Below are 13,238 nucleotides of genomic sequence, written 5' to 3'. Positions count from 1 at the left end.
AAAAAACTCAGCTTTATAATATTTGTATAGATAAGAGAACCTCGTAGCTAAGTAACAACCGCGTGCATCCATCTCTAAGGTTAAGCTACGCTTGCCGAGGTTGTTCCGTGGATGGGTGACCATATACTATAATATAATACTCATAACTACTAAAAAAGAATATACAATTAAACTAACACGAAATTCTACCAAATGGGTATAATATTAACATTAAATACGAAAATAATGTAATTAAAACTACTTAAAAGAATATACAAACAAATTTATTATAACTAACACGAAATATTTAGTGGAAACTATTTCAAACTAATATCAATTCGAAAAAGTATAACCTCAACTGATTAGAATAACGTAAGTAGCATAATAATCAAATTTCGGTTAAAAATCTCCAAAGTGTAGGCTTACCCAGCTAAGACATAAAACGTAACGATAGTGCGATTTAATATTGCCAGTAGCGCCATCTAGTGAGAGCGCCAGTGCAAAGCGGTGGAGCGGTTTCTTCAGATTTTCGCTGTTTTCCGTGGGAATGAGATATTTTCCCGGAGTAAAAAGTAGCCTATGTCCTTTCTCGGATATCAAAGTATCTCCATACCAAATTTCACGCAAATTGGTTCAGTAGTTTAGGCGTGATTGAGTAGCAGACAGACAGACAGACAGACAGACAGACAGACAGACAGAGTTACTTTCGCATTTATAATATTAGTATGGATTCATGAGTAACAAATCTAGTACACTCCACACTATAAATAAAACAATTATTTCTAACCAATACATATAGACATATTTATTTGTTCGTATCAGTATGTAAGTTCAAATAAAACAATAAAGATATTTTCTTACATTCGTAAGTTATGCTGTAATTGCGGCAGTAATGTAAAGTATGACTATAGTACAATACGCATTGTTTATTTTCTAATTAAGGAACCTATGACGCACAGATACGCATGAAATAAAACTGCTGACAATAAACTTAATTATATGTCGAACATTGATTCATAATTTGCGATGGTATTTACCAACATTAATCAGTTATTCAAAAAGAAAAGTATGTGTTTAAACATGTTCCCACGGCTTCGCCATTTTAAAGCCCTTTTCGGGTTCAAATCATTTAAGACACGGGTACTATAACATATTTTATGGTATATTGTTTTGCTTAATAAACTAATTTAAACATTTAAATGCCTTTAAAATATATTTCGAATAAATATCAAATTCGAGCTCACAACTTAATAAGTGTACAATAATGAATGATAATACTATTGAAATAATATAGATTTAATTTTAAACTAGTATAACACGAAAATCAAAATCACGCAACACAACTCGGTCACAACACATTTTCGTTGATACTGAAATTCACTAGGTCTCTTGTACTATGTCATAGTTACAAACTCAAGGTGTGTAAAATTGCACACATTTTATCGCCCCACCGCGACGCGAGTCACGTCCTATAAAACCATACGGCACTTCAATTAACATCAATCAACACTTGATTCTAACAAACAATACAACAACAACATGTTCAGCAAAGTGAGTGGTTTTTCAAAATATTTAAGGACAATAACTATTTGTGTTGGTGATTTAACAACAAAAACCAATTGAAAATTTTGTATTCTACTATAATCTTGATTGTATTTCTAGATCGTAGCTTTCGGTGCCTTCTTGGCCGCTGCTAGCGCCAGCCTGTACGGCCACGGTCACGCCGTGTCCTCCCAGAGCATCGTCCGTCACGATGGACATCACTACGGCGGTGCTCACTACGCCGCTCCTATCGCCCACTACTCTGCTCCCGTGTCCCACTACTCTTCTTCCGTCGCTCACCACGCCGCGCCTGCTGCCTACTACGCCGCCCCCATCGCTCACTACGCCGCCCCTGTAGCTCACTACGACGGTCACGACACCTACGTAAGTAATTCTGAATAAGCATTACGTCATTATCACTAAATAATTGTAACTGGTGAACAATATTTACACTTCATTGTATGTTTACAGTCCCACCCCAAATACGACTACTCTTACTCTGTGTCTGACCCTCACACCGGTGACCACAAGTCTCAGCACGAGAGCCGCGACGGAGACTCCGTGCACGGATACTACTCTCTGGCTCAACCTGACGGCACCATCCGCAAGGTTGAATACACCGCTGATGCCCACAACGGGTTAGTAGTCCTACAAACTCTGTAGGCTGATTCTGTTAAAAGTAACGTTAAGTAATGATTTATTTTATTAATCGGTTCTTATGTGTTTTAGTTTCAACGCTGTGGTTCACAACTCCGGTCACTCCGTGCACCCCGCTTCCTACGGACACTCCTACGGACACGGCTACAACCACTACTAAGAACTTCTGTACAAACGATTGTTGATTATGAATTCTGTAAATAAATTATAACTAAACTATTTTTGGACATTTTACTTACACAATGTAAGCATAAAGCGACGAAACCACTACCCAATTACGTAATCATGTTTATTTTAGAAATAACAACCTACAAGTGATCGCAGCGTAACAACTATTCACGTTACTGTGACCTAACATGTTGAACTAATATACGTAGCGTTTCGTAGCGCTGTAGCATCCTCCACGTAGCTCATAGTAACGCAATAAGATTGAAATCACATATACGAGCTCTAATTGATGCTACGAATAGATAAAACTGATTTGCTCCAAAGCTTAACTTGTCACTTGTCAGTCCAAATATGAATAAGGAACAATAGTAAAATTTTACTGGTACATTACCATGATTGGCCATATCTCTGGTATGATAACAATGCCGTCAAAAATATAGCTAGTAAAAACGAGTACCGCACTTTTAGTCCTTACTTAAGGGATCTTTTGTTTTTAGTTAAAATTACATATTCGGTTAACCTTACAACTTGTTAGGTGATGACCATAGCAATATCTTTTTTAAGTTATTAATTAATAGATTGTGCATCGCACGAAAATAAACTGTATTTCACAATTGAAACATAGTCTCCGAAATCAATTATTTAATTGCAGTATGGGATGTATAAACGCATGGGTTTGGCGAAGGTACAAATTGCGATAGAAATAACCTAAGGATTTTATAAGAATGGTAATATTATTACACACATTTACACATTTTAGTAGACATAAACTAAAGATTCCTTCTCTGATGTCATACCTGTTGTCGTACAGGACAGCTGGTCACGAGTACTATGATGATGACACCTGACTATATTGAAAGACATCACCGTTATGATCTGTGTGTTAAATAAGATTCAAAGAATCTGCCTTAAAGCGATTCCTCTAATACCTAGAACTGTCTGTTGACGAAAATCAAAAATATGAGTGATCTAAGTTACCTAACTTAAATCTTCTTAAAAAACTAGGAAAAAACAGCAGAGGCGGTTTTCTTTTGATTCAATAGTTAGATGATTTTTCTAGGCTTACTATAGAATACATACACAATTGCACATTTCCTTTCCACACCTCTTTTGACCCAAAACAATGCCAAGGAAAAACCCTTTTCAGCACTTGCACAAACACAAACTTGAACTACTTAATGGCCGTCATGCTTTATACCCGCAATCGTTTCAACTCATAACTGCAAATTAAATCGTTATAATAGTCAAGTGTACGTACAATTTACTATCGCGAAAGAATTAATTAACAAGGGTAATTATAACCGTTTTTAATTAAAGTAGATAGTGTATTTTAAATTGCTTGTAACACATTTTAAGAGTAGTGTACATGTCAATGTCACGGCGGCAATAAACAATAACACGCACGTATTACTCCCTCCGTTATGATTTGTGACGCACTTCAATGATTTCTATAAAAACAAAAATTGAACCCAATTTGACAACAATCGAGATTTGATTGCGAGATACAACTCATTAAAAATGTTCAGCAAAGTAAGTATTTTTGATAAAATATTTAAAAAAGCTTTTGTTCTCGACAATGTCTTCATATAAATGAAAATACCTGACTTTGGATTATTAATTTTCTTGTTAATTTTGACTAGAGCCTAGGTTAGCCTAATAATAGACTTAATTACGATTGAATTACGATCGATGAATAGAAATGTAACTTCCGTCATGATACTTTAAAGCATTTAACTGAACTGAGAATTTTACGAAAAACAGAACCATATTTTGATCATGAAATGCATTTATGACTTTATGGTAACACATTACATTTTTTCTTTTCCCTCAGATCGTAGTATTCGTCGCCCTCGTGGCTGCTGTCAACGCTGTTCCTTACGGTCACGCCGTGTCATCTCAAAGCGTGGTCCGTCATGACGAAGCTCATGTTGTACCGGTTCATTACATTGCTCCCGTCGCCCACTACTCTATACCTGTAGCTCACCACGACGGACATGATACATACGTGAGTATAACAGAAATAAATTATAACAATTCTATTTTAACCCGCACTTGGCCAGCGTGGTGGAGTCAAGGCCTAACCCCTCCCCCTCGTTTGGGAGGAGACCCTTGCCCTGCAGTGGGACAGTAATGGGCTAAAAAAAACTATTTATCCCGTATTTTCTTTCACTTGAATTATGTGTTCAGGCTCACCCTAAATACGATTTCGCGTATTCCGTGGCTGACCCTCACACCGGTGACCACAAGTCTCAGCACGAGAGCCGCGACGGTGACGCTGTGCACGGTTACTACTCTCTGGTGCAGCCTGATGGCTCCGTGCGTGAGGTCCACTACACCGCTGATGACCACCATGGGTAATATATTTTATCGTTTCCATGTATAAAACCGTATTTAATCTTGTTTTTTTTATCTTACTAATATATTCTGTTGATCTTTTCAGTTTTAACGCTGATGTGCAATACTCAGCTCCCTCCGTGCATCCCGTCCCCGTTTATGGACACCACGCCTACTATGATTACTGAATTAATTATTCTGTATTATTTTTAGAAAACGATTGTAAATAAATAGTTAAAGAAATTAGTGACTTTTTCTTTAATGTAGCAACAATATTAATAAACCTCTTCAGCTGTGTATTATGTGATATTATTACCAACAAATATCAAAAATAGCTTTTAAAATAATCATTATTACATTTTTTTTTTCAATTTAAATATGTTTTTCATATTTAATGAAATGTCTATATTATTTATTTATATTTCACAATGCGGTAGCTAAAATTTACTGTTGATACTGAAATTCACAAGGTCTCTTGTACTATGTCATAGTTACACACTCAAGGCGCGCACACATTTCTCCACCCCACCGCGACGCGTGCCGTGTTCTATAAAACCATACAACACCTGCACTGTCATCAATCAACACTTGATTCTTACAAACAATACAACAAACATGTTCAGCAAAGTGAGTTCATGTGATAAAAGTGATATTAATAAATAATAATAGTGAAAAAAATACATATTTGAAACTGTGATACAATATAAAACATAAAAATTTACAAGAACTTTTTGTTCTAGATCGTAGCTTTTGGTGCCTTCTTGGCCGCTGCTAGCGCCAGCCTATACGGTCACGGTCACGCCGTGTCCTCCCAGAGCATCATCCGTCACGATGGACATCACTACGGAGGTGCTCACTACGCCGCCCCTGTATCTCACGCTTCCGTCTCGCACTACGCCGCTCCCATCGCCCACTATGCCGCTCCCATTGCCCACTACGCCGCTCCCGTCGCCCACTACGCTGCCCCTGTAGCTCACTACGATGGCCACGACACCTACGTAAGTTCATCATATACCACTTACTTCCTTCTATCGACGTATGATTCTATAGGGCTCAATTAATTGAATTTAAATCTTTACAGTCTCACCCCAAATACGACTACTCTTACTCTGTGTCTGACCCTCACACCGGTGACCACAAGTCTCAGCACGAGAGCCGCGACGGAGACTCCGTGCACGGATACTACTCTCTGGCTCAACCTGACGGCACCATCCGCAAGGTTGAATACACCGCTGATGCCCACAACGGGTAAGTTTCACCACTGATTAACGAATCACATTGATATAATGACAGTAAAGAATCATAATTAATTTTATTTCCTTTTCCAGTTTCAACGCTGTGGTCCACAACTCCGGTCACGCTGTGCACCCCCAGTCCTACGGACACGATTACCATCATTACTAAACACTACTGTTGTAAATAGACTGAAAACTTTATGTATATAGTAATTACAATGAAAAACTACACGTGATTTTAGGTTCCTAAATAAACTTCTAAAGCTAATGTATGACTTTGATTTTACTATGCACAATGTCAAACATTGTCAAATTAATAATCTCAATTCGTTACTCTGCCCCTTGAAATGTACAAATGTATACATACAGAATTTTTTAGAAAATACGCTTTTGAACAACAATCATTTTCTATGTTTGATAAGTAGTTCCAGGTCTTTTACTAGAAACTTATAATTGTCATTTACTTCTTATAACACTGATGAAACCTGATAACGAAAAAATATTAATATATTATAGTACAAATTAAAGAAGAAAAATATAAATCATAAGTTATTTTAAAATCGAAAACTGTGAATATTTATGCCAACGAATTCATCGCCATTAAAAACGTATTATTCCCTGAAATTGTTACAAATAAACTTTATAAGTCGCTTTTATTTCGTCGAATGGAGAATAATTCGAGAACAAAAAAAACTTGTGCTGACGTGAAAGAAAATTGGTAGAACTATATTCTATCATCACACGGGTATCTAAAATATGACTGACCGCCCTCGCATAATCAAGATAAAATAACAAGCACACAGTTACTAACTATGAAACTTCAATCTACAGAAATAAAAATTAATGCCCAAAATGTTTGTACGCGCATAACTTTTGAACAACTACTCGTAAACTAATTTGGATAATGATTTTTTTAATATTTTTGTTCCACATTCCCACGAGAATGGAATTAAGGGGATCAAAATACACTATACCCGGACGAAGTCGGGCTAATCCGCTAGCTATTTTATAGCACCTAACACATTTTAATTACGTAGAATAAAATAGAGTAGAATGCAATGTGACCCACAGGTTTCCAAGCGTAGAATATTTATTAATCACCATTTTAATTCATCAACAAAAATCGAAGATTTATAAAAATGATACTTGGATCAAAATACTGGGTTTTCCGAACGAAATTAAAAAAAATCCTGGTGGTTTTTATGAAAAAGTATGGCGTATCAGCAGCACAAGCATTTCCAGGTTGGGAGTGTTAGAAAATCAAATCATAAGTTTTAGGTGAACAATGAAACGAGCTACAGGCGACACTATCAAGAATAGTCCAAAAGTTCAGGAATAATAAAAAATCGGAAAAATATAATAATATTTGTAAAATATGCATGTTTCACAATTATACAGTAACTTGAATCGGATTGTAGATTTAGTTTGATCGATTGTAGGTTTTGCAAATCACAACCCGATTAATGTCTCTGATAGAAGTTTTTTTCTAAACTCAGATTAATGACACAGCTAAATACGTGTTCGTATAAATGATACAGCTTTTTTGGTTAATGCGTAACATTTAGTCAAATGAGTTAGTACTCTAGTTTAATAAATTCACTTTAGTTAAATAAATTCCCAGTTCGGACAAAGTACAAATAGATGTTTTTAAATGTTTATTTGATTATTCACAATGCTAGTCCGGAGTTTGGTAGTCTCGGTAAATGGCAAGATGTTCGTGCCCTATTATATGGGACTAACGATGTTAATGGCGTAACGTGGGTGTATATCATACATCTCGCCTACTCCGTGATATTATGACTTTATGATATGCATGTGTGTAAGTATATGTGTATAAGTTACACTTAATTCAGTTAATTAATATTCAGTACCTCGATTCTGTACAACTATCGACTACCGACAACCGGCTAGCTATCGAAATTTTTACATTTAGAATGTACTGCCAAAATGTTTCCTACGACATCCGCCAGAGGCGCTGATCAGATTTTCATACAAAATTTCTCGATGACAGTTCGGTTGTCGGTAGTCGATAGTAGTAGAGAATCGAGGCACAGTTGTTAAGATTTTACACTCCGAGGTACTGGTTATGGTGTGGTTGAACATAACCAAAAAAATTAAAACACTGAAGAACCTAAATCATCTATTATTATAAGTGAATTAACACCCTTAGTGTGTTCTTGTATCATTAACGGACTTATAAAAACTTTATACCACAGTTCTCTTTTATAAACTAAGACAATTAACAAAACTCGTAAAATAAAATATTTGTTCATTAACATTTTTGTTTATTCTTTATTCATTAACACACAACTCAGTCGCTACATATTATTGTTGATACTGAAATTCACAAGGTCTCTTGTACTATGTCATAGTTACACACTCAAGGCGCGCACACATTTCTCCACCCCACCGCGACGCGTGCCGTGTTCTATAAAACCATACAACACCTGCACTGACATCAATCAACACTTGATTCTTACAAACATTACAACCAACATGTTCAGCAAAGTGAGTTCATGTGATAAAAGTGATATTAATAAATAATAGTGAACAAAATACATTATTGACATTGTGATACAAAACAAAATACAAAATCCTTTTATTCTAGATCGTTGCTTTCGGTGCCTTCTTGGCCGCTGCTAGCGCCAGCCTGTACGGTCACGGTCACGCCGTGTCCTCCCAGAGCATCGTCCGTCACGATGGACATCACTACGGCGGTGCTCACTACGCCGCTCCTATCGCCCACTACTCTGCTCCCGTGTCCCACTACTCTTCTTCCGTCGCTCACTACGCCGCCCCCGCTGCCCACTACGCCGCTCCCATCGCTCACTACGCCGCCCCTGTAGCTCACTACGACGGTCACGACACCTACGTAAGTTCATCATATACCACTTACCTTCTTCTATCGACGTATGGTTCTATAGGGCTCCATTAATTTAATTGTAATCATTGCAGTCTCACCCCAAATACGACTACTCTTACTCTGTGTCTGACCCTCACACCGGTGACCACAAGTCACAGCACGAGAGCCGCGACGGAGACTCCGTGCACGGATACTACTCTCTGGCTCAACCTGACGGCACCATCCGCAAGGTTGAATACACCGCTGATGCCCACAACGGGTAAGTTTCGCCACTGATTAACGAAGCACATTGATATTATGACAATAAAGAATTGTAATTAAATTTTATTTCCTTTTTCCAGTTTCAACGCTGTGGTCCACAACTCCGGTCACGCTGTGCACCCCCAATCCTACGGACACCACTACTGAACACCTGTTATAAATAGACTGAAAAGTTTTTGTACATAGTAATGACAATTAAAAAATAAACTTCCTAAACCAATCTTAGACTTTTGATTTGACCACGCCTAAGCACCTTTAATATCCATAATAAACAATATCTTTAAAAAGAATGGTGTAACTTATAAATATACATTATACATATGTAACTTATGGTATATAATAAAGCGCAGGGCACGGCGTACCTTTTCCCAAAGCTTTTTGTCAAATGCACAGTTTCCGCGCGAATAATGCTTAAATCAGTCTCAAATTGCACCTTTCTATGACGGCGCCTCATTCTAGGCGCCATCATAGAATTCGTTCGCATCGTTGTTGACCGGAACCGTAGAATGGGATAGCTAGCGAAAATTTCGGGTTATTTTGATAATAGAAGTAAGTAAACCGCTCGCAAAAAAATCTAGTGGCGAGGTTAGTTTTCCTGTTCTTGGTACTAAGTATCGATATGAATAAAATTGTAGGATTTCAAATAGTGTAATTGACCTTAAACATGCCCATTTCTTTCCATTTTAGTAACCTCGTTCTGCCTGCACATGCCCAAATGCCGCTTCAGGTTTTACTTTTGAGAATAAGTGTTTTATTCAATAAAGATTCGCCAATAGACAAGGGCCACCAAACTGGCTAAGTGCAAGAAATAGGGAATTTAATGGTGAGTTTCACAAGATACATCTGGGGGCAAGGCAGTGCCCCCACTATTCGAGCAAAAAAAAGTGGCACGGCCGTACCATCTTTTCTCGAAGCAATTCAGGCTATTTTCGACTCCCTATAATACCTTTCGTTGGTATATTCTAGATCTCCACCGCCGGTGGACAAAGCCACTGCTTAAATAAACATTCTCAATGTCCACGCATGCTGGAATTGGGTGTAAATAATTATAACAAAATTAATAAAGTAGGTACATAGTTTAATCATATTATCAACATCTCTAGGGTAAATAGAAGTAGGTACACTATCTATTGTGTGTTTTCCCATATAAAATTGACATTGAGAATGTTTATTTAAGCAGTGGCTTTGTCCACCGGCGGTGGAGATCTAGAGTAGTAATATGAAACTCGTATCTTTGTCCACCCGGGGTGGCCAGCGGGAATAATTTAAAATTAATTCTCACTGTCCCCCAGGGGTGGACACCGAGAACTTTTTAAAAGATTTGTGTCTCTGTCCGCCCGGGGTGGACAAGCAGGGGGTGGACACCGGGAATATACCATTTCGTTGTGGATAAAGCAAGAAGCCTGAATTTTGCAAATGTCAATGGCCAGGTCGATTTATATGTTTTATACGTAAAATATTTTTAATATTGTCATTATAATAACTTAAGACAGAAGGTCCTTTATGTAGAGACTAAACCGATCAATCGACTTGGCATTACATAGATCTCACAACTTTTTACGGCAGAGACTAAGCTGCGAGACTTGAGTTTTTTTACAGGATGTTTTTGATTGCATGTGTTAGTTAAGAAGAGATTATTCTTTTTGTTCTTATTTGTTTATGGCGACTGCTTTATAACAACTATTTGCTTAAAGTATAACGTTTTAATTTTATCTACAACCATTCTAGGTACCCTCAAACAATGTACCGTAATAGTTTTATTCTAAACAAGACTAAAAATCAAGTTAACGGACTTCAAAACCCAAAACTTGAAGGCGATCATTAGAAATTTACTTGATCAGACCAATATGTCGAGTAAGTTTAAGGCTCGGTTAGAGAGTACAGAACATGACTGATTCATGTGATAGCTATTCAATGTCTTTTAAAAATGTCATATGCATAGTACTAGTACCGGCGGTCTTGCATGGCAGTATATATGTATGTAAATGAGACTAGTGAAGTTTGTAAGGATCGTACCAAGTGGCGTTCTTTGATCTCCGCCTACACTATAGGTAAAAGGCGTGATTACAAAACATCTTCTATGTTTTAAAAAAAACCAGTAGCTCAACACGGACAATGACTCTCTAATAATTAATTTTTAATCTTCTAGCGAAATGGCCCGAACTCGTGCGGGTACAGTACAATATTTAATCCCGTTGATTGCATTCCAATTGGAATTTTAATCCCATTGATCCCATACAAATCCTGTCCCAAACGTTGCAAACATATATAAAAAAATCAATTAAGTTTAGTATGCGTGTACATACATTTTGATGATTAATTTTTGTTGAAAAATTCCATATTCGGTTCGATTACATGAATATTGCTTAAAAATGTTAAATTAAAAAATATATTAATAATTCATAAATAAACGACTCAGTCGGTACGAATTACCGTTGATACTGAAATTCACAAGGTCTCTTGTACTATGTCATAGTTACACACTCAAGGCGCGCACACATTTCTCCACCCCACCGCGACGCGTGCCGTGTTCTATAAAACCATACAACACCTGCACTGACATCAATCAACACTTGATTCTTACAAACAATACAACAAACATGTTCAGCAAAGTGAGTGTTCTGAAATAAAAAAATATATACATAATTCTAATGGATTTGTCAAGACATATTCATTAATCTACTTTGTTTTTTAACAGATCGTAGCTTTCGGTGCCGTCCTGGCCGCTGCTAGCGCCAGTCTGTTCGGTCACGGTCACGTGTCCTCCCACCACAGCATCGTCCACCACGACACTCCTCATCACTACGCCGCTCCCATCGCACACTACGCCGCTCCCGTGGCCCACTACGCCGCTCCCGTTGCCCACTACGCCGCCCCCGTAGCTCACTACGACGGTCACGACACTTACGTGAGTTAAATAATAATTTACATGTCCATCTCTCTTACTAGAAGATTGCTTCCAGAACTTCATTAATTAATTTGTAATCATTACAGTCTCACCCCAAATACGACTACTCTTACTCTGTGTCTGACCCTCACACCGGTGACCACAAGTCTCAGCACGAGAGCCGCGACGGAGACTCCGTGCACGGATACTACTCTCTGGCTCAACCTGACGGCACCATCCGCAAGGTTGAATACACTGCTGATGCCCACAACGGGTAAGTTATAAAGCTCATTTACTGTTATTGTTACAATTACTATTGTCATCGTATCGTTACTATGAGGAAAAAGTTACATAATATAAAAATATACTTTTTTTCTTCCAGATTCAACGCTGTGGTTCACAACTCTGGCCCCTCCGTGCACCCTCAGACCTACGGACACGGTTACCATCACTACTGAACGGCTAAAATAGACTGAATTTTCGTACATATTTGTCATAAATGAGAATTAAAACATGCGTGATATCATTAAGAGGTTCTTCAATAAAAAGTAACTTAAAAACTGAAAGCTATGTTTACTATTTTTTAATGATACCCTGTTGAAACGGAATAACAAAATTTAACGATTTTCAAAAGAAAAGTTCAAAATCTAATATTTAATAACAATTCTATAATTATTTATCTAAACATCAATATCTTTTGCAAAAAAAATATTACAAGGACAGGCACTAAACTACTAACACTGGGCACTAGGCACTAAACTAAGTTACTGTTAATTCAACAAATTATAGTTAATTAGCCCAACTTATATGCGAAGACGTGGGATCATCCCACTGTCGCTATCGCCTTTGATTTGCTATGAAGAGTATTTTATATATAGGTTTTTAAAAATCCTTAGAATGCGGCTTTTGAATTAATATTACTCCTGATACTGATTTACACCTTGCACGGTATTTAATATTTAATGTCAACTTTGTACTTCAGGTTACTAAACGCACTGGTGGCTGATCATCTGTATCATATTAACCAAGGTGATATTTCGTGACTTAAAAGCACTGTATATAATCCCGGCTACCGACCCTGCCACTTTCCGTCAAGAATGGGAAGAAATTGGCTACACACGTATTGTACGAATGTCGTCATAGATATTCACGCCAGGAAATTCCAAAAACATCGTGTTTTATCAACCACAGATATAGCTTACACATAAAACGAATACCCCGACATGTGTAAATATGGATAGCGAATAGTACATTGCTGAGGGTAACGTGACAACTCAGACTATTGAACGTCATGAGTCAGCATTATGTAAAC

At 37.4% G+C, this 13,238-nt stretch overlaps 4 protein-coding genes across 4 annotated transcripts; all 4 read left to right on the top strand.

Annotated features, from left to right (window-relative positions):
* Positions 1 to 1,480: 1,480 nt before the first annotated feature.
* LOC142973074 (uncharacterized) lies at positions 1,481 to 2,399 on the top strand. The gene is made up of 4 exons (XM_076114626.1): positions 1,481 to 1,530; positions 1,642 to 1,905; positions 1,993 to 2,159; positions 2,251 to 2,399. The coding sequence occupies exons 1-4, from the start codon at positions 1,519 to 1,521 to the stop codon at positions 2,336 to 2,338; spliced, it is 531 nt and encodes a 176-aa protein (XP_075970741.1). The 5' UTR covers positions 1,481 to 1,518; the 3' UTR covers positions 2,339 to 2,399.
* A 1,442-nt stretch (positions 2,400 to 3,841) lies between these two features.
* On the top strand, positions 3,842 to 4,923 carry LOC142973084 (cuticle protein 19-like). The gene is made up of 4 exons (XM_076114638.1): positions 3,842 to 3,876; positions 4,178 to 4,351; positions 4,534 to 4,700; positions 4,787 to 4,923. The coding sequence occupies exons 1-4, from the start codon at positions 3,865 to 3,867 to the stop codon at positions 4,866 to 4,868; spliced, it is 435 nt and encodes a 144-aa protein (XP_075970753.1). The 5' UTR covers positions 3,842 to 3,864; the 3' UTR covers positions 4,869 to 4,923.
* Positions 4,924 to 5,259: 336 nt separating this feature from the next.
* LOC142973077 (cuticle protein 18.6-like) lies at positions 5,260 to 6,177 on the top strand. The gene is made up of 4 exons (XM_076114630.1): positions 5,260 to 5,307; positions 5,421 to 5,678; positions 5,762 to 5,928; positions 6,009 to 6,177. The coding sequence occupies exons 1-4, from the start codon at positions 5,296 to 5,298 to the stop codon at positions 6,082 to 6,084; spliced, it is 513 nt and encodes a 170-aa protein (XP_075970745.1). The 5' UTR covers positions 5,260 to 5,295; the 3' UTR covers positions 6,085 to 6,177.
* Positions 6,178 to 8,333: 2,156 nt separating this feature from the next.
* LOC142973264 (uncharacterized) lies at positions 8,334 to 12,484 on the top strand. The gene is made up of 8 exons (XM_076114901.1): positions 8,334 to 8,423; positions 8,524 to 8,787; positions 8,871 to 9,037; positions 9,120 to 9,182; positions 11,516 to 11,651; positions 11,738 to 11,947; positions 12,034 to 12,200; positions 12,309 to 12,484. The coding sequence occupies exons 1-8, from the start codon at positions 8,412 to 8,414 to the stop codon at positions 12,382 to 12,384; spliced, it is 1,095 nt and encodes a 364-aa protein (XP_075971016.1). The 5' UTR covers positions 8,334 to 8,411; the 3' UTR covers positions 12,385 to 12,484.
* Positions 12,485 to 13,238: the final 754 nt, after the last annotated feature.

This window comes from Anticarsia gemmatalis, chromosome 5 (assembly GCF_050436995.1).
Source record: "Anticarsia gemmatalis isolate Benzon Research Colony breed Stoneville strain chromosome 5, ilAntGemm2 primary, whole genome shotgun sequence".
Taxonomy (NCBI): Eukaryota; Metazoa; Arthropoda; class Insecta; order Lepidoptera; family Erebidae; genus Anticarsia; species Anticarsia gemmatalis.
Note: the sequence above shows the minus strand (reverse complement) of the source record. Positions and strands in the feature narration are given on the sequence as shown.